The following is a 16,767-nucleotide window of genomic DNA, read 5'->3' on the forward strand; positions in this document are numbered from 1 at the left end:
AGGGGGCGGGGCTTCACAGAGGTGGGCGTGGCTTCACAAATGGGGCGTGGTTTAAACGGTGGGCGTGGCTTCGGCAATGGGAGTGGCTTAATAAGTGGGCGGGGCTTTACAAAGGGGCGGCGCCTCACAAGGGGGCGTGGCTTCACAAGGGGCGGGGCATGCGTGATGGGGCGTGGCTTGATCAGGTCCTGGCAGGGTTGAATGAGGGTTGAAAAGGATCGTAGCCAGGTCCTGGCAGCGATATAAAGATTTAAAGTGTCATAACCAGGTCCTGGCAGGGATATAAAGATTTAAAGTGTCATAACCAGGTCCTGGCAGGGATATAAAAGATTGGAGTGCTGTAACCAGGTCCTGGCAGCGATATAAAGATTTAAAGTGTCATAACCAGGTCCTGGCAGGGATATAAAAGATTGGAGTGCTGTAACCAGGTCCTGGCAGGGATATAAAGATTTAAAGTGTCGTAACCAGGTTCTGGCAGGGATATAAAGTTTTAAAGTGCCATAAGCAGGTCCTGGCAGGGATATAAAATTTTGGGGTGCCATAACCAGGTCCTGGCAGGGATATAAAGGTTTGGGGTACCATAAGCAGGTCCTGGCAGAGATATAAAGCTTTGGATTGTCTCATAGCCAGGTCCTAGCAGGGCTATAAAGCTTTAGAGTGCCATAGCCAGGTCCTGGCAGGAATATGGAAATTCGGGGGTGCCATAGCCAGGTCCTGGCAGGGTTATAAACCCCCGGGGGTCCCCCACGCAGATCCTGGCGCACGGGGACATGAACCACGAGTGGGTGGGGAACGAGTGGCTGCCCAGCCTGGGGCTGCCGCAGTACCGCAGCTACTTCATGGAGTCGCTGGTGGACGCGCGGATGCTCGACCACCTCAGCAAGAAGGAGCTGCGGGGGCAGCTGAAGATGGTGGATTCCTTCCACCGGTGAGCGGGGACCCCAGATTTGGGGGAAATGGGGAAAAGCTGGGGGGAAATGGGGAAAAGTTGGGGGAAATCTCAAAAGTTTGAAAAAAATGGTGAAAAAGTTGGGGGGAATGGGGAAAAGTTGGGGGAAAATGGGGAAAAGTTGGGGGAAATGGGAAAAGTTGGGGGAAATGGGGAAAAGTTGGGGGAAATCTCAAAAGTTTGAAAAAATTGGTGAAAAAGTTGGGGGAAATGGGGAAAAGTTGGGGGAAAATGGGGAAAAGTTGGGGGGAAATCTCAAAAGTTTGAAAAAAATGGTGAAGAAGTTGGGGAGAAATGGAGAAAAGTTGGGAGGAATGGGGAAATTTGGGGGGAATGGGGAGAATTTGGGGGGAATGGGGAAAAGTTGGGGGAAAATGGGGAAAAGTTGGGAGAAAATCTCAAAAGTTTGAAAAAAAATGGTGAAAAGTTGGGGGGAAATGGGGAAACGTTGAGGGAAGTGAGGAAAAGTTGGGGGAAATCATTAAAAGTTGGGGGAATGGGGAAAAGTTGGGGGGAAATGGGGAAATTTGGGGGGAATGGGGAAAAGTTGGGGCGAAATGGGGAAAAGTTGGGGAAAATCATTAAAAGTTTGAAAAAAATGGTGAAAAAGTTGGGGGGAATGGGGAAAAGTTGGGGGAAATGGGGAAAAGTTGGGGGAAATCTTTAAAAGTTGGGGGAAAATGGGGAAAGGTTGGGGGGAAATGGGGAAAAGTTTGGGGAAGTGGGGAAAAATTGGGGGGAAATGGGGAAAAGTTGGGGGGAATGGTAAAAGGTTGGGAGAAATTGTTAAAATTTGAGGGCAAATAACGGAAAGTTGGGGGGAATGGGGAAATGTTGGGGAAAATCATTAAAAGTTGGGGGGAATGGGGAAAATTTGGAGGCAATGGCAAAAAATTTGGGGGGAAATGGGGAAAAGTTGGGGGAAAATGGGGAAAAGTTTGGGAGAAATCATTAAAAGTTTGATTAAAGGTTTGGGGGAAATGGGGAAAAGTTGTGGGGAAAATGGGGAAAAGTTGGGGGGGATGGTGAAAATTTTGGAGGAAATGTTGAAAATTTGTGGGAAAATGGTGAAAAAAATTGGTTAAAAGTTTGGGGGAAACCTCAAAATTTTGGGGGGATGTTCAAACTTCGGGGGGAAACCTCAAAATTTAGGGGGGAACCCCAAAATTTGGGGCAAAACGTTCAAAGTTTGGCCTCAGGGTGACCTGGGGACCCCCAAAGTGAATTTGGGGACCCCGAGCGGATTTTGGGGACCCCCAAATTTGTTTTGGGGACCCTCCAGGGTGACCCCAAACCCCCAAAAATGACCCCAAACCCCTCTCCAGGGTCACTTTGAGACCCCCGGGGTGACTTTGGGGTGCCCCCAACCCCCTTTAAACGACTTTGGGGACCCCCGAGGTGACTTTGGGGACCCCGAGCTGATTTTGGGGACCCCCAAATTCGCTTTGGGGACCCCCTCGAGCGACCCCAGCCCCCCAAAAATGTCCCCAAACCCTGTCCAGGGTCACTTTGGGACCCCCGGGGTGACTTCGGGGTGCCCCCAACCCCCTTTAAACGACCCTGGGACCCCCGGGGTGGCCTCAGGGTGACCTGGGGACCCCCGAGGTGACTTTGGGGACCCCCGAGGTGACTTTGGGGACCCCCAAATTTGCTTTGGGGACCCCCCAGGGTGAGCCTCCACTACGGCATCATGTGCCTGAAGCGCCTCAACTACGACCGCAAGGAGCTGGAGCGGCGGCGGGAGGAGAGCCAGGGGGGCACCTCGGGTACGGGGGGATTTTGGGGGGTCCTCAGGGGGTTTGGGGGGTCCTGAGGGGGTTTGGGGAGTCCTGAGGGGGTCTCGGGGGGTCTCGGGGGGATTTGGGGGGGCCTCGGGGGGATTTGGGGGGGTCTCGGGGTCGGAGTTGAGGAGGGGTCGCTGATATGGGGGAGAAAAGGGGGGGATTTGGGGGGGTTTGGGGGGTTCTGGAGGGTCCTGAGGGGGTCCTTGAGGTCGTGAAGGGGTTTTGGGGGGTCCTGAGGAGATTTGGGGGGTCTCAGGGGGCTTTGGGGGGTCCCTGGTATCAGAGTTGGGGAGGAATCGCTGATACGGGGGAGAAAAGGGGGGGATTTGGGGGGGATCTGGTTGGGTTTGGGGGGGTCCTGGAGGGTCCTGAGGGGGTCCTTGGGGTCTGGGGGGGTCGTGGAGGGGGTTTGGGGGGGTCTCAGGGGGTTTTGGGGGGTCTCAGGGGGATTTGGGGGGCGGAGTTGAGGGGGGACCATCGGTATGGGAGAGTCGGGGGGGCTCTGAGGGGGTTTTGGGGGGTCCTGGGGGGGTCCTGAGGGGGTCCTTGAGGTCGTGGAGGCATTTTGGGGGGGTCCTGAATAGTTTTAGGGGGGTCTCGGAGGGGTTTGGGGGGTCTTGGGGGGATTTGGGGGGGTCCTGAGGGGATTTGGGGGGGTCTCAGAGGGATTTTGGGGGGGCTCGGGGGGATTTGGGGGGGTCCTGAGGGGATTTTGGGGATCCGGGGAGGGATTTTTGGGGTGCCACCGGGATTTTTGGGGTGCCACCGGGATTTTCGGGGTGCCACCGGGATTTTTGGGGTGCCACCGGGATTTTTGGGGTGCCACCGGGATTTTGGGGTGCCCCAGATGTGGTGGTGTGGTCCAACGAGCGGGTCAGCGCCTGGGTGGGGATTTGGGGATCCCTGGGTCGGGATTTGGGGGATTTTTGTGACCCCAGGAGGAATTTGGGATCCCTGCGGGTTTCGGAGTTTCGGGTGGGATTTGGGCGATCCGGGGCGGGATTTTTGGGGTGCCACCGGGATTTTTGGGGTGCCACCGGGATTTTCTGGGTGCCCCAGATGTGGTGGTGTGCTCCAACGAGCGGGTCAGCGCCTGGGTCGGGATTTGGGGGATTTTTGGGATGTCACAGAGGATTCTGTGGGATTTTGGGACCCCTGCGGGTTTTGGGGTTTCGGGTGGGATTTGGGCGATCCGGGGCGGGATTTTTGGGGTGCCACCGAGATTTTGGGGTGCCCCAGATGTGGTGGTGTGGTCCAACGAGCGGGTCAGCGCCTGGGTGGGGATTTGGGGATCCCTGGCTGGGGATTTGGGGGATTTTTGGGACCCCAGGAGGAATATGGGATCCCTGCGGGTTTTGGGGTTTCGGGTGGGATTTGGGGGATCCGGGGCGGGATTTTTGGGGTGCCACCGAGATTTTGGGGTGCCCCAGATGTGGTGGTGTGGTCCAACGAGCGGGTCAGCGCCTGGGTGAGCAGCGTGGGGCTGCGGGAGTTCGCGCCCAACCTGGGCGAGTCCGGCGTGCACGGGGCGCTGCTGGCGCTGGACGAGACCTTCGAGTGGGCGGACCTGGCGCTGCTGCTGCAGATCCCCACCCAGAACACGCAGGTGGGACTGGGAGCACTGGGACAAACTGGGACAAACTGGGACAAACTGGGAGGGGCTGGGGAGGGCAAAAATCCCCACCCAGAACAGCCAGGTGGGACTGGGAGCACTGGGAGGGACTGGGCGGACCTGGCGCTGCTGCTGCAGATCCCCACCCAGAACACGCAGGTGGGACTGGGAGCACTGGGACAAACTGGGACAAACTGGGAGGGACTGGGAGGGACTGGGAAGGGCAAAAATCCCCACCCAGAACAGCCAGGTGGGACTGGGAGCACTGGGAGGGACTGGGCGGACCTGGCGCTGCTGCTGCAGATCCCCACCCAGAACACGCAGGTGGGACTGGGAGCACTGGGACAAACTGGGACAAACTGGGAGGGACTGGGGAACGGAGAGATCCCCACCCAGAACAGCCTGGTGGGACTAGGAGGGACTGGTCACCCCAAATCCCCAAATGTCCCCAAATGTCCCCAAATCCCCCAAATCCCCCCAAATCCCCCAAATCCCCCAAATCCCCCAAATCCCCCCAAATCCCCCAAATCCCCCAAATCCCCCAAATCCCCCCAAATCCCCCCAAATCGCCCAAATCCCCCAAATCCCCCCAAATCCCCCCAAATCCCCCAAATCCCCCAAATCCCCCCAAATCCCCCAAATCCCCCAAATCCCCCAAATCCCCCCAATCCCCCAAATCCCCCAAATCCCCTCTCTGTCCAGGCGCGGCAGCTGCTGGAGAAGGAATTCAGCGCTTTGATCTCGGCGGGCACCGAGCGGCGCCTCGATGAGGTGGGGGAGGGGCGGGACCCCCGGGACCCCCCCCGGGACCCCCCCACACCCCTGGGACCACCCCCACCCCGGGGACCCCAAATCCCCCCAAAATCCTCCCCCAAAAAACTCCAAATCCCCCCAAAATCCTCCCAAAATCCCTCCCAAATCCTCCCCAAATTCCCTCCCCAAAATCCTCGAAATCCCCCCAAAAACCTCCCCCAAAATCCCCCCAAAATCTCCCCAAACCCCCCCAAATCCCCCTCCCACCACCCCGGGGGGGGTCTCAGATTTCGGGGTGCCCCCAGGACGCCCCCAGACCCTTCAGGACCCCCAAAATCCCCCCCAAAATTCCACTTTAACACCCCAAATCCCCCCAAAATCCACTTTAACCCCCCCAAGCCCCCCCAAACCTCCCCAAACCCCCCTCCCACCACCCTGGGGGGGGGTCTCAGATTTCGGGGTGCCCCCAGGACGCCCCCAGACCCTTCAGGACCCTAAAATCCCCACAAAATCCCCCCAAAATCCACTTTAACCCCCCCAAACTCTCCCCAATCCCCCCAAAATCCCCCCAAATCCCCCCCAAACCCCCCCAAACCCCCCTCCCACCACCCCGGGGGGGGGGTCTCAGATTTCGGGGTGCCCCCAGGACGCCCCCAGACCCTTCACCCGCTCCCCGTCCTGGCGGAAGCTGTTCCGGGAGAAGGAGCTGCGGGGGGGGGGCCCCGACGCTGCCGAGATGCTGCCCCCCAACTTTCGGGGGGGACCCCTGGGGACCCCCCCCCTGCCCCTGCGCAAGGTCCAGCCCGACGGTGAGGGGGAGGGGAATTTGGGGAGGGGTCCTGGGGGGGTTTGGGGGAAATTTGGGGGGGATTTGGGGAGATTTGAGGGGGTTTAGGGGAAATTTGGGGGAGATTTGGGGGGTTTGGGGGTTGATTTGGCGGGGCCTGGGTGGAAATTTGGGGTGATTTGGGGGGTCTTGGGGGCATTTTGGGGAAATTTGGGGGAGATTTGGGGGGTCTGGGGAGAAATTTGGGGGGGATTTGGAGGGTCTGGGGTTGATTTGGGGGGGGCTGAAGGGAAATTTGGGGGGGATTTGGGGGAATTTGGGGGTCTGGGGTTGATTTGGGGAGGTTGAGGAGAAGTTTGGGGGAGATTTGGGTGGGTTTTGGGGGGTCTGGGGGGAAATTTGGGGGAGATTTTGGGGGTTTGGGGGGTCTGGGGGGAAATTTGGGGGGTCAGGGGGGAAATTTGGGGGAGATTGGGGAGGATTTGGGGAGATTTTGGGGATCTGGGGTTGATTTGGGGAGTTTGGGGGAAATTTGGGGTGATTCTGGGGGTCTTGGGGGCATATTGGGGAATTTAGGGGAGATTTGGGGGGATTTGGGGTGGATTTTGGGGGTCTGGGGATGATTTCGGGGAGGTTGAGGGGAAATTTGGGGGGTCTTGGGGGCATTTTGGAGAAATCTAGGGAAGATTTGCGGGGGTTTGGGGGAGATTTGGGGGTCTTGGGGGCATTTTGGGGAAATCTGGGGGAATTTGGGGGGGTTTGGGGGGTCTGGGGTTGATTTGGGGGGGCTGAAGGGAAATTTGGGGGGGATTTGGGTGGGTTTTGGGGGGTCTGGGGGGAAATTTGGGGGAGATTTGGGGGAATTTGGGGGTCTGGGGTTGATTTGGGGGGGTTGAGGAGAAGTTTGGGGGAGATTTTGGGGGTCTGGGGGGCATTTTGGGGAAATTTGGGGGGTCAGGGGGGGATTTTGGGGAGATTTGGTGTCGATTTTGGGGAGGGGTCTCGGAGGGGTTTTTGATGCCTGGGGGGGTCAATTTTTGGGGGGTCGTGGAGGGCTCGGGTTGGGGGGAATTTGGGGAGGGGTCGTGGGGAGGATTTTGGGGGGGTTTGGGGGCAAATTTGGGGGGATTTTGGGGGGATTTTGAGGGGATTTTGGGGGTCCCAAGTTTTTGGGGGGTCTGGATTTTTTTGGGGGGGGTCTGGGGGATTTTTTGGGGGGTCCTGACCCCCCCATCCCCTCCCCCCCTCAGGAAACTCGCTGCCCCCCCCGAGGGGGGATGGGGGGGTCTCGGTCCGGACCTACTCCTGTTAACGGTGAGGGGGGGTCCCCAAAATTTTTTTTGGGGGGAACGGGAAATTGGGGAGGGGTCTCGGGTGTGCAATTTTGGGGGGGGGTTTGGGCTGAGAAATTTGGGGGGGGGTCTCAAATTTGGGTGAATTAAGGGGTTTTTTTAAGGGGAGGGTGAAGAATTTGAGGGGGGTCTTCAATTTTTTGGGGGGGGGTCCTGAATTTTGGGGAGGGGGATTCTCAATTCGGGGCTGGAGGTGAATAAAATTTGGGGGTCCCCATTTTTGGGGACCCCCCCTCATTTATTTCCCCCCCCCCCCCTCACAGGGTCCCTGACCTGATGAAACCTTCGTGGGGGGGGGGGCACCCCAAAATCCCCCTCCCCAAATTCGCCCCCCCCCCCATGTCCGTGATTGGGGGGTGAATTTTGGGGACCCCCCCCAAAAAAAATTGCTGAGCCCTTGTTGGGGGGGGGGCTCTGGCTCTGCTGCTATAAAATTGGGGGGGGGGGATTTTGGGGGTCCCCCCTCCCCCCCTTTGCGCCCCCTCCCCAATTTCCCCCCCCCGGCGCTGGGGGAGGGGGGCGCGGGGGGGTCTGCATGGAAAACCCAATAAAAAAATGGGGGAAAACCCCCAAAAACCTGGAAAAATGTGGAATTTTTGGGGACCCCCCCCCAAATAAATGGGGCGGGGTCTCTTCGACCCCCAAAATCCCCTCAACCCCCCCCAAAAACCCCCCAAAAAACCCCCCAAAATCCACGTTCGTCCTTTCAAGCTTTTTATTTCCACCCCCCCCACCCCAAAAAATTTGGGGAGGGGGCGCCAGGGTGGGGGAGGGGAGGGGGGGGTCTTCAAACCCGCGCCCCCCCCCCAAAAATCCCCTCAAGCTTCGGGGGGCTCGAAGAATTTGGCGAGTGACCTGGGGGGGGTGAGGGGGGTTAAATTTGGGGAGGGGGCGCCCCCAAAATCAGCTGGGGGGGATTTGGGGGGGTCGGGATTTTTGGGGGACCCCTCCCCAAATTTGGGGGGGCACTTACTGCAGCAGCGCTCCCGAGAGTTCGTCCACGAGGCTGCCTGCGGAATTCGGGGGGGATTTGGGGGGTCTCAGGGGATTTTGGGGGGTCCCGGGTGGATTTTGGGGCGGATTTTGGGGGTCCCGGGGTGGATTTTGGGGGTCCCAGTGTTGATTTTGGGGTCCCGGGGTGGATTTTTGGGGTGGATTTTGGAGTCCCGGTGGATTTTGGGGTGGATTTTGGGGTCCCGGGGTGGATTTTGGGGTGGATTTTTGGGGGTTCAGGGGTGGAGTTTTTGGGGTCCCAGTGGATTTTAGGATGGATTTTGGGGTCCCAGAGTGAATTTTGGGGTCCCGGGATGGATTTTGGGGTGAATTTTGGGGTCCCGGGGCAGATTTTTGGGATCTGGGGATGGATTTTAGGATCCCGGGGTGGATTTTGGGGTCCCTGGCGGATTTTGGGGGTCCCGGGGTCGACTTTTGGGGGTCCTGGGACGGATTTTGGGGTTCCCGGGTGGATTTTGGGGGTCCCGGGGCTGATTTGGGGGTGGATTTTTGGGGATCCCGGGGTGGATTTTGGGGTGGATTTTGGGGGTTCCGGGCTGGATTTTGGGGGTCCCGGGGTGGATTTTTTTGGGGTCCCGGCGGGTTTTTGGGGTCCCGGCGGATTTTGGGGCGGATTTTGGGGGTCCCGGGGTGGATTTTTTGGGGGTCCCGGGGTGGATTTGGGGGGGATTTTGGGGGACCCGGGGTGGATTTTTTGGGGGTCCCGGCGGGTTTTTGGGGTGGGTTTTGGGGGTCCTGGGGTGGATTTTTTGGGGTGGATTTTTTGGGGGTCCCGGCGGGTTTTTGGGATGGATTTTGGGGGTCCCGGGGTGGATTTTGGGGGTCCCGGGGTGGAGTTTTTGGGGGTCCCGGCGGATTTTGGGGCGGATTTTGGGGGTCCCGGTGGATTTGGGGGGGATTTTGGGGGTCCCGGGGTGGATTTTTTGGGGGTCCCGGCGGATTTTGGGATGGATTTTGGGGTCCCGGCGGATTTTGGGGCGGATTTTGGGGATCCCGGTGGATTTGGGGTGGATTTTGGGGGTCCCGGGGTGGATTTTTTGGGGGTCCCGGCGGGTTTTTGGGGGTCTCACCCGGCCGGCAGGCGGTGTCGCACAGGAGGGGACACAGGTAACAGAACTGGCAGCCCTGGGGGGACAAAAATGGGAATTTTGGGGGGTCCCGGGGGTCCCCAGAGGGGTCAGGAAATTTTGGGGGATTTTGGGGGGATCTTTGGGGGGAGCTGCGGGGTTTTGGGGCGGTTTTTGGAAAATTTGGGGAGGTTTGGGGCGTTTTTGGGGCGGATTTTTGGAGTTTTCTGGGATTTTGGGGAGATTTTGGGGAGTTTTTTTGGGGTTTTTGGGGGGGTTTAGAGGGATTTTAGGGGGATTTTGGGGGGTTTTGGTGAGATTTGGAGGAATTTGGGGAAATTTTGGGCGTTTGGGGCGTTTTAGAGGAATTGGGGGGGGTTGGGGGATTTTTGGGATTTTAAGGGAATTTTTCTGGCGTTTTGGTGAATTTTGGGGTCTTTTGGGGGGGATTAAAGGGAATTTTTGAGGGGTTTTGGGGGGATTTTGTGGTTTTGGGAGTTTTTTGGGGGGTTTTGGGTGGTTTTTTGGGGGGGTAGAGGGATTTTAGGGGGATTTGGGGGGGTTTTGGTGGGATTTTGGGGGAATTTGGGGAAATGTTGGGGTTTTTGTGGGGGGGTTAGACGGGGTGTTTTGGGGAATTTTGGGGGGATAAAAATTGAATTTTTGAGGGGTTTGGGGGGGATTTGGGGGGATTTTGGGGGTTTTGAGGGGTTTGGGAGATTTGGGGGGATTTTGGGGGGATTTTGGGGGATTTTGGGGGGATTTTGGGGTCACCTGGCAGGGGGGACAGGGGTCCCCGGGGTCCCCCTCGGTGCAGGGGCAGCGCGAGCAGAGCCGGCAGTGCTGGGGAGGGGAAATTTGGGGGGTCAGGGGGGTCCAAAATCCCCCAAAATCCCCCCAAAATTACCACAACCCCCCCAAAATCCCTAAAATCCCCCCAAATTCCCCCAAATTTCCCCACCATCCCCAAAATTCCCCCCCCAAAACCAAAATAATTCCCCCAAACTCCCCCAAAATCCCCCCAAATTCCCTCCAAATCTCTCCAAAATCCCCAATTTCCCCCTAAATTCCCCCAAAATCCCCCCAAATTCCCCCAATCCCCCCAAATTCCGTCCAGATCCCCCCAAAATCCCCCCAAAATCTGCCCGAACCCCCTCAAATCCCCTAAACCCCCCCAAAATCCCCCAATTTCCCCCCAATTTTCCCCAAAATCTCCCTAAATCCCCCAATTTTCCCCTAAATTCCCCCAAAAATCTCCCAAATTTTCTCAAAAATCCCCCTAAATTTCCCTAAAATTCCCCAAATTCCCCCCAAAATCCCCAAATCCCCCCAAAACCCCCCAAATTTCCCCCAAAATCCCCACCTTGCAGTAGCTGCAGTAGCGGCAGACGGAGCCGGGCCGGTAGCGCCCTTCGGCCTCACCTTCCTCCTCCTCCTCCTCCTCCTCCTCTTCCTCACTCCCTGCGTTTCGGGGATGGGGTCGGATTTCCCCAAAAATCCCCAAAATTACCCCAAAAATCCCCAAAATTTCCCGCCCCCCCCAAAAAATAAAAAATCCCACCTTCCTCCTCCTCTTCCTCGGAGCCTTCGTCGCCGTCATCTTCATCTTCATCCTCCTCCTCCTCGGAGCTGGGGGGGGAGGGGGCGCGGCTTTGGTGGGGGAGGGGGTGGCCTTCATCATCATCGTCGTCATCATCATCATTGTCATCGTCGTCGTGGTGATGGTGGCCTTCATCCACCCGCGGTTGACCTTCATCATCGTCATGGTGATGGCGGCCTTCATCCACCCGGGCTTGACCTTCATCATCATCGTCATGGTGATGGTGGCCTTCATCCACCTGGGCTTGACCTTCGTCATCGTCATGGTGATGGCGGCCTTCATCCACTCTTGGTTGACCTTCGTCATCATCGTCATGGCGACGGTGGCCTTCATCCACCTGCGGTTGACCTTCATCGTCGTCATGGTGACGGCGGCCTTCATCCACCTGGGCTTGACCTTCATCATCATCGTCATGGTGACGGCGGCCTTCATCCACCTTTGGTTGACCTTCATCGTCGTCATGGCGACGGCGGCCTTCATCCACCTGCAGTTGACCTTCATCATCGTCATCCTCCCCGTCGCCGTGGTGACGATGATGATGGTGGTGGTGACCAGGGGAGCCTTCGTCGCTCTGGTGATGATGATGATGATGATGAAGGTCACTGGGGGAGCCTTCCTCCCTCTGGTGATGAAGATGATGGAGGTGACCAGGGGAGCCTTCATCCCTCTGGTGATGAAGATGATGATGGTGCTGAGGATGATGAAGGTCGCCGGGTGAGCCTTCCTCGCTCTGCTGAGGATGAGGATGGTCAGGGTGAGGATGATGAGGATGATGAGGATGGGGGCCACCAGGGGAGCCTTCCTCGCTCTGCTGAGGATGAGGATGGTCAGGGTGAGGGTGAGGATGATGATGAGGATGGGGGCCACCAGGGGAGCCTTCCTCGCTCTGCTGAGGATGAGGATGGTGCTGAGGATGGTGAAGGTCGCCGGGGGAGCCTTCCTCGCGATGATGATGAGGGTGATGAAGGTGAGGAAGATGGGGGCCACCAAAGGAGCCTTCCTCCCTCTGAGGATGAGGACGGTCAGGGTGAGGGTGATGAGGATGATGAGGGTGAGGAAGATGGGGGCCACCAAAGGAGCCTTCCTCCCTCTGAGGATGAGGACGGTCAGGGTGAGGGTGATGAGGATGATGAGGGTGATGAGGATGATGAGGGTGAGGATGATGAAGGTGAGGAAGCTCCGGGGGCTCCCCCCAGGCCGCCCCCGCCCGGAGGAGCAGCAGCAGCAGCAGCACGGCCGGAGCCATGAGTGACCACTGAGTGACCACTGAGTGACCAGTGACCAACTGACCGCTGAGTGACCAATGAGTGATCAATGAGTGATCAATGAGTGACCACGGAGTGACCACTGACCGACTGACCGCTGAGTGATCAATGAGTGACCCTGAGTGACCCCTGAGTGATCAATGAGTGACCACTGAGTGATCAATGAGTGACCCTGAGTGACCCTGAGTGACCACTGAGTGACCACTGACCGACTGACTGCTGAGTGACCAATGAGTGACCAATGAGTGACCAATGAGTGACCCTGAGTGACCCCTGAGTGACCACGGAGTGACCACTGACCAACTGACCACTGAGTGACCCCTGAGTGATCAATGAGTGACCCTGAGTGACCCCTGAGTGATCAAGGAGTGACCCTGAGTGACCCTGAGTGACCACTGAGTGACCAGGGAGTGACCACTGACCGACTGACCGCTGAGTGACCCCTGAGTGACCCTGAGTGACCCCTGAGTGACCACGGAGTGACCACTGACCGACTGACCGCTGAGTGACCCCTGAGTGACCCTGAGTGACCCTGAGTGACCACTGAGTGATCAATGAGTGACCACTGACCAACTGACCGCTGAGTGATCAATGAGTGATCAATGAGTGACCGCTGAGTGACCCCTGAGTGATCAATGAGTGACCCTGAGTGATCAATGAGTGACCCTGAGTGACCCCTGAGTGATCAATGAGTGACCACTGACCGACTGACCGCTGAGTGACCACGGAGTGACCACTGAGTGACCACTGACCGACTGACCACTGAGTGACCAAGGAGTGACCCTGAGTGACACTGAGTGACCCTGAGTGATCAATGAGTGACCAATGAGTGATCAATGAGTGACCACTGAGTGACCACTGAGTGACCACGGAGTGACCACTGACCAACTGACCACTGAGTGACCCCTGAGTGATCAATGAGTGACCCTGAGTGACCCTGAGTGACCACTGAGTGATCAATGAGTGATCAATGAGTGACCACTGAGTGACCCTGAGTGACCCTGAGTGACCACTGACCGACTGACCGCTGAGTGACCCCTGAGTGATCAATGAGTGATCAATGAGTGATCAATGAGTGATCAATGAGTGACCACTGAATGACCCTGAGTGACCACTGACCACTGACCGCTGAGTGACCAATGAGTGATCAATGAGTGATCAATGAGTGACCCTGAGTGACCACGGAGTGACCACTGAGTGACCGGTGCTGAGTGACCTCAGAGCGACGTCAGAGTGACCGCTGAGTGACCACTGAGTGACCGCTGACCGCTGAGTGTCCCGAGTGACCAATGAGAGACCTTGAGTGACCACTGAGTGACCGAGTGACCGCTGAGTTATCACACAGTGACCGCTGAGTGACCACGGAGTGACCACTGACCGCTGAGTGTCCCAAGTGACCAATGAGTGACCGATGAGTGACCGGTGCTGTGACTGCACTGACCTCAGAGTGACCAGAGCTGAGTGACCGCTGAATGACCATGGAGTGACCGCTAAGTGACCACAGAGTGACCACTGGGTGACCTCAGAGTGACATCAGAGTGACCAGCACCAAGTGACCATAGAGTGACCGCTGAGTGACCACAGAGTGACCGGCGCTGAATGACCACGGACTGACCTCGGAGTGACCGCTGAGTGACCACGGAGTGACCGCTGAGTTACCGGCACTGAGTGACCATGGACTGACCGCTGAGTGACCGATGAGTGACCACAGAGTGACCGCTGAGTTACCGGCTCTGAGTGACCATGGACTGACCGCTGAGTGACCGCTGAGTGACCACGGAGTGACCACGGAGTGACCGCTGAGTTACTGGCGCTGAATGACCGCTGAGTGACCACGGAGTGACCACTGGGTGACCGCTGAGTGACCGTGGGTGACCGATGAGTGACCACGGAGTGACCGCTGAGTTACCGGCGCTGAATGACCACAGAGTGACCGCTGAGTGACCGCTGAGTGACCACGGAGTGACCACTGGGTGACCGCTGAGTGACCGTGGGTGACCGATGAGTGACCACGGAGTGACCGCTGAGTTACCGGCGCTGAATGACCACAGAGTGACCGCTGAGTGACCGCTGAGTGACCGCTGAGTGACCGCTGAGTGACTGCACTGACCTCAGAGTGACCAGAGCTGAGTGACCGCTGAGTGACCACGGAGTGACCAGAGCTGAGTGACCGGCGCTGAATGACCGCTGAGTGACCGCTGAGTGACCACGGAGTGACCGCTGAATTACCGGTGCTGAGTGACCGCTGAGTGACGGTGGATGACTGACGAGTGACCACGGAGTGACCACGGAGTGACCGCTAAGTGACCACAGAGTGACCACTGGGTGACCTCAGAGTGACATCAGAGTGACCAGCACCAAGTGACCATAGAGTGACCGCTGAGTGACCGCTGAGTGACCACAGAGTGACTGGCGCTGAATGACCACGGACTGACCTCGGAGTGACCACTGGGTGACCGCTGAGTGACCACAGAGTGACTGCTGAGTTACTGGCGCTGAGTGACCACGGAGTGACCGCTGGGTGACCGCTGGGTGACCACAGAGTGACCGCTGAGTTACCGGCACTGAGTGACCGCTGAGTGACCGCTGGGTGACCGCTGAGTGACCGCTGAGTGACCACGGAGTGACCGGTGCTGAATGACCACAGACTGACCTCGGAGTGACCACGGAGTGACCACAGAGTGACCGCTGAGTGACCGCTGAGTGACTGCTGAATGACCGCTGAGTGACCGGTGCTAAATGACCACGGAGTGACCGCTGAGTGACCGCTGAGTGACCGCTGAGTGACTGCACTGACCTCAGAGTGACCAGAGCTGAGTGACCGCTGAGTGACCACGGAGTGACCAGAGCTGAGTTACTGGCGCTGAATGACCGCTGAGTGACCACGGAGTGACCGCTGGGTGACCGCTGAGTGACCGCTGAGTGACTGCACTGACCTCAGAGTGACCAGAGCTGAGTGACCGCTGAGTGACCACGGAGTGACCGCTGAGTGACCGATGGGTGACCACGGAGTGACCGCTGAGTTACTGGCGCTGAATGACCGCTGAGTGACCGCTGAGTTACCGGCACTGAGTGACCGCTGAGTGACCGCTGGGTGACCGCTGAGTGACCGCTGAGTGACCACGGAGTGACCGGCGCTGAATGACCACGGACTGACCTCGGAGTGACCACTGAGTGACCGCTGAGTGACCACGGAGTGACCGGCGCTGAATGACCACAGACTGACCTCTGAGTGACCACGGAGTGCCCAGCACTGAGTGCCCAGCACGGAGTGACCACAGAGTGACCACTGAGTGACCACGGAGTGACCGCTGAGTTACCGGCGCTGAGTGACCGCTGAGTGACCGCTGAGTGACCGCTGAGTGACCACGGAGTGACCGCTGGGTGACCAGCACCGACTGACCACGGAGTGACCGGCTCTGAGTGACCACGGAGTGCCCGGCACCGAGTGTCCAGCACCGAGTGACCGCTGAGTGACCACGGAGTGACCACGGAGTGACCGCTGAGTGACCACAGCAGCTGCGCCCCTCCCCCACCGCGGGCACCCAAAATAGACCCGGGGGGGGGGAGGGGAAATTGGGGAAAAAAAACCCAAAATTCCGGATTTTGACCCAATTTTTGGGGTTTTTCTTCACATTTCGGGGTGTCCCCAGTTTTGGGGGGTCAGATTTGGGGGGGGGGGTCAAATTCAGGGGGGGTCACCCCAAATTTGGGGGGCGGGGGGTGGAAATTGGGGAGAAAACCCCCAAAAATTCAAGATTTTGGCCCATTTTTGGAGTTTTCTCCCATTTAGGGGTGGCCCCAATTTTGGGGGGGTCAGATTTTGGGGAGGGGGCAAATTTAGGGGGGGGGGTCACCCCAAATTTTGGGGTCAAACCCAAAATTTTTGGCGTCGGGGGGGTAAATTGAGGAGAAAACCCCCAAAATTTCAATATTTTGACCCAATTTTAGGTTTTTTTCTCCCATTTGGGGGTGTCCCCAAATTTGGGTTGTCCCCAAATTTTGGGGGGTCAAATTTTGGGGGGGGATCACATTTACGGGGCGGGGGCGACACCCCAATATTTGATTTAGGAGCACCACCCCCCCAAAAAAAAAAATCATAAAAATTAAATATTTCCACCCATTTTTGTGACATTTTCCCCTTTTTTTGGGGGGGGCGGGGGGGGTCAAATTTTTAGGGGATCACCCCAAAATATTTTGGGGGTGGGAGGAGCTGAAATTTGGGGGGGGGACCCAAAATTTAGGATTTTTTTGGGTTTTTTTTGTTGGTTTTTTTTGGGGGGTGGGGGAGGGGCGGAAATTGGAAGCCCCGAGCTAAAAATAGCCCGGGGGGGGGGAGGGGAAGGGGGGAGGGGAAGGGGGGAGGGGGGGTCACGCGCTGCCGAGGGGGATTCTGGGATAGCCCCGATTTTTTGGGGGGGGGACACCCCAAAATTTTCCCCGCCCCCACCCCCCAAAAAAAAAATTAAAAAAATTAAAATAAAAATTAAAAAATAAAAAGGGGGGAGGGGGCAAGGACAAATTTGGGGGGGGGGAGGGGGAGGGGAGGTCGGGGCCCCTCCCCCCACCCCCGCACGGCCTTGG

The 16,767-nt window shown here is 57.7% G+C and overlaps 2 protein-coding genes across 3 annotated transcripts in view; one reads left to right on the forward strand and one right to left on the reverse strand.

Moving 5' to 3' along the window:
* Positions 1 to 7,823, forward strand: part of PPFIA3 (PPFI scaffold protein A3) — a 40,995-nt gene extending 33,172 nt beyond the window's left edge. Inside the window, exons 24-30 of the mRNA XM_085565718.1 lie at positions 753 to 928; positions 2,618 to 2,715; positions 4,164 to 4,339; positions 5,048 to 5,116; positions 5,745 to 5,907; positions 7,136 to 7,199; positions 7,501 to 7,823. Coding sequence (XP_085421844.1) covers positions 753 to 928; positions 2,618 to 2,715; positions 4,164 to 4,339; positions 5,048 to 5,116; positions 5,745 to 5,907; positions 7,136 to 7,197 — 744 coding nt within the window. The 3' untranslated portion in view covers positions 7,198 to 7,199; positions 7,501 to 7,823. The remainder of the gene's footprint in view (positions 1 to 752; positions 929 to 2,617; positions 2,716 to 4,163; positions 4,340 to 5,047; positions 5,117 to 5,744; positions 5,908 to 7,135; positions 7,200 to 7,500) is intronic.
* A 111-nt stretch (positions 7,824 to 7,934) lies between these two features.
* On the reverse strand, positions 7,935 to 15,726 carry LOC144248144 (uncharacterized). 2 transcript variants are annotated; one of them, XM_085565829.1, is made up of 7 exons: positions 12,087 to 15,726; positions 10,880 to 12,053; positions 10,682 to 10,779; positions 10,093 to 10,161; positions 9,322 to 9,376; positions 8,211 to 8,247; positions 7,935 to 8,092 (listed from the first exon to the last, which is right to left on the reverse strand). In XM_085565829.1, exons 1-7 carry the CDS (start codon positions 12,162 to 12,164, stop codon positions 8,056 to 8,058), a joined length of 1,548 nt encoding a protein of 515 aa, XP_085421955.1. In that variant the 5' UTR covers positions 12,165 to 15,726; the 3' UTR covers positions 7,935 to 8,055. The 2 variants fall into 2 exon arrangements, with proteins under 2 accessions (XP_085421955.1, XP_085421954.1); XM_085565828.1 differs by having other exon boundaries at positions 10,880 to 15,726.
* Positions 15,727 to 16,767: the final 1,041 nt, after the last annotated feature.

Source organism: Lonchura striata, chromosome 37, assembly GCF_050655825.1.
Source record: "Lonchura striata isolate lonStrDom1 chromosome 37, ASM5065582v1, whole genome shotgun sequence".
NCBI lineage: Eukaryota > Metazoa > Chordata > Aves > Passeriformes > Estrildidae > Lonchura > Lonchura striata.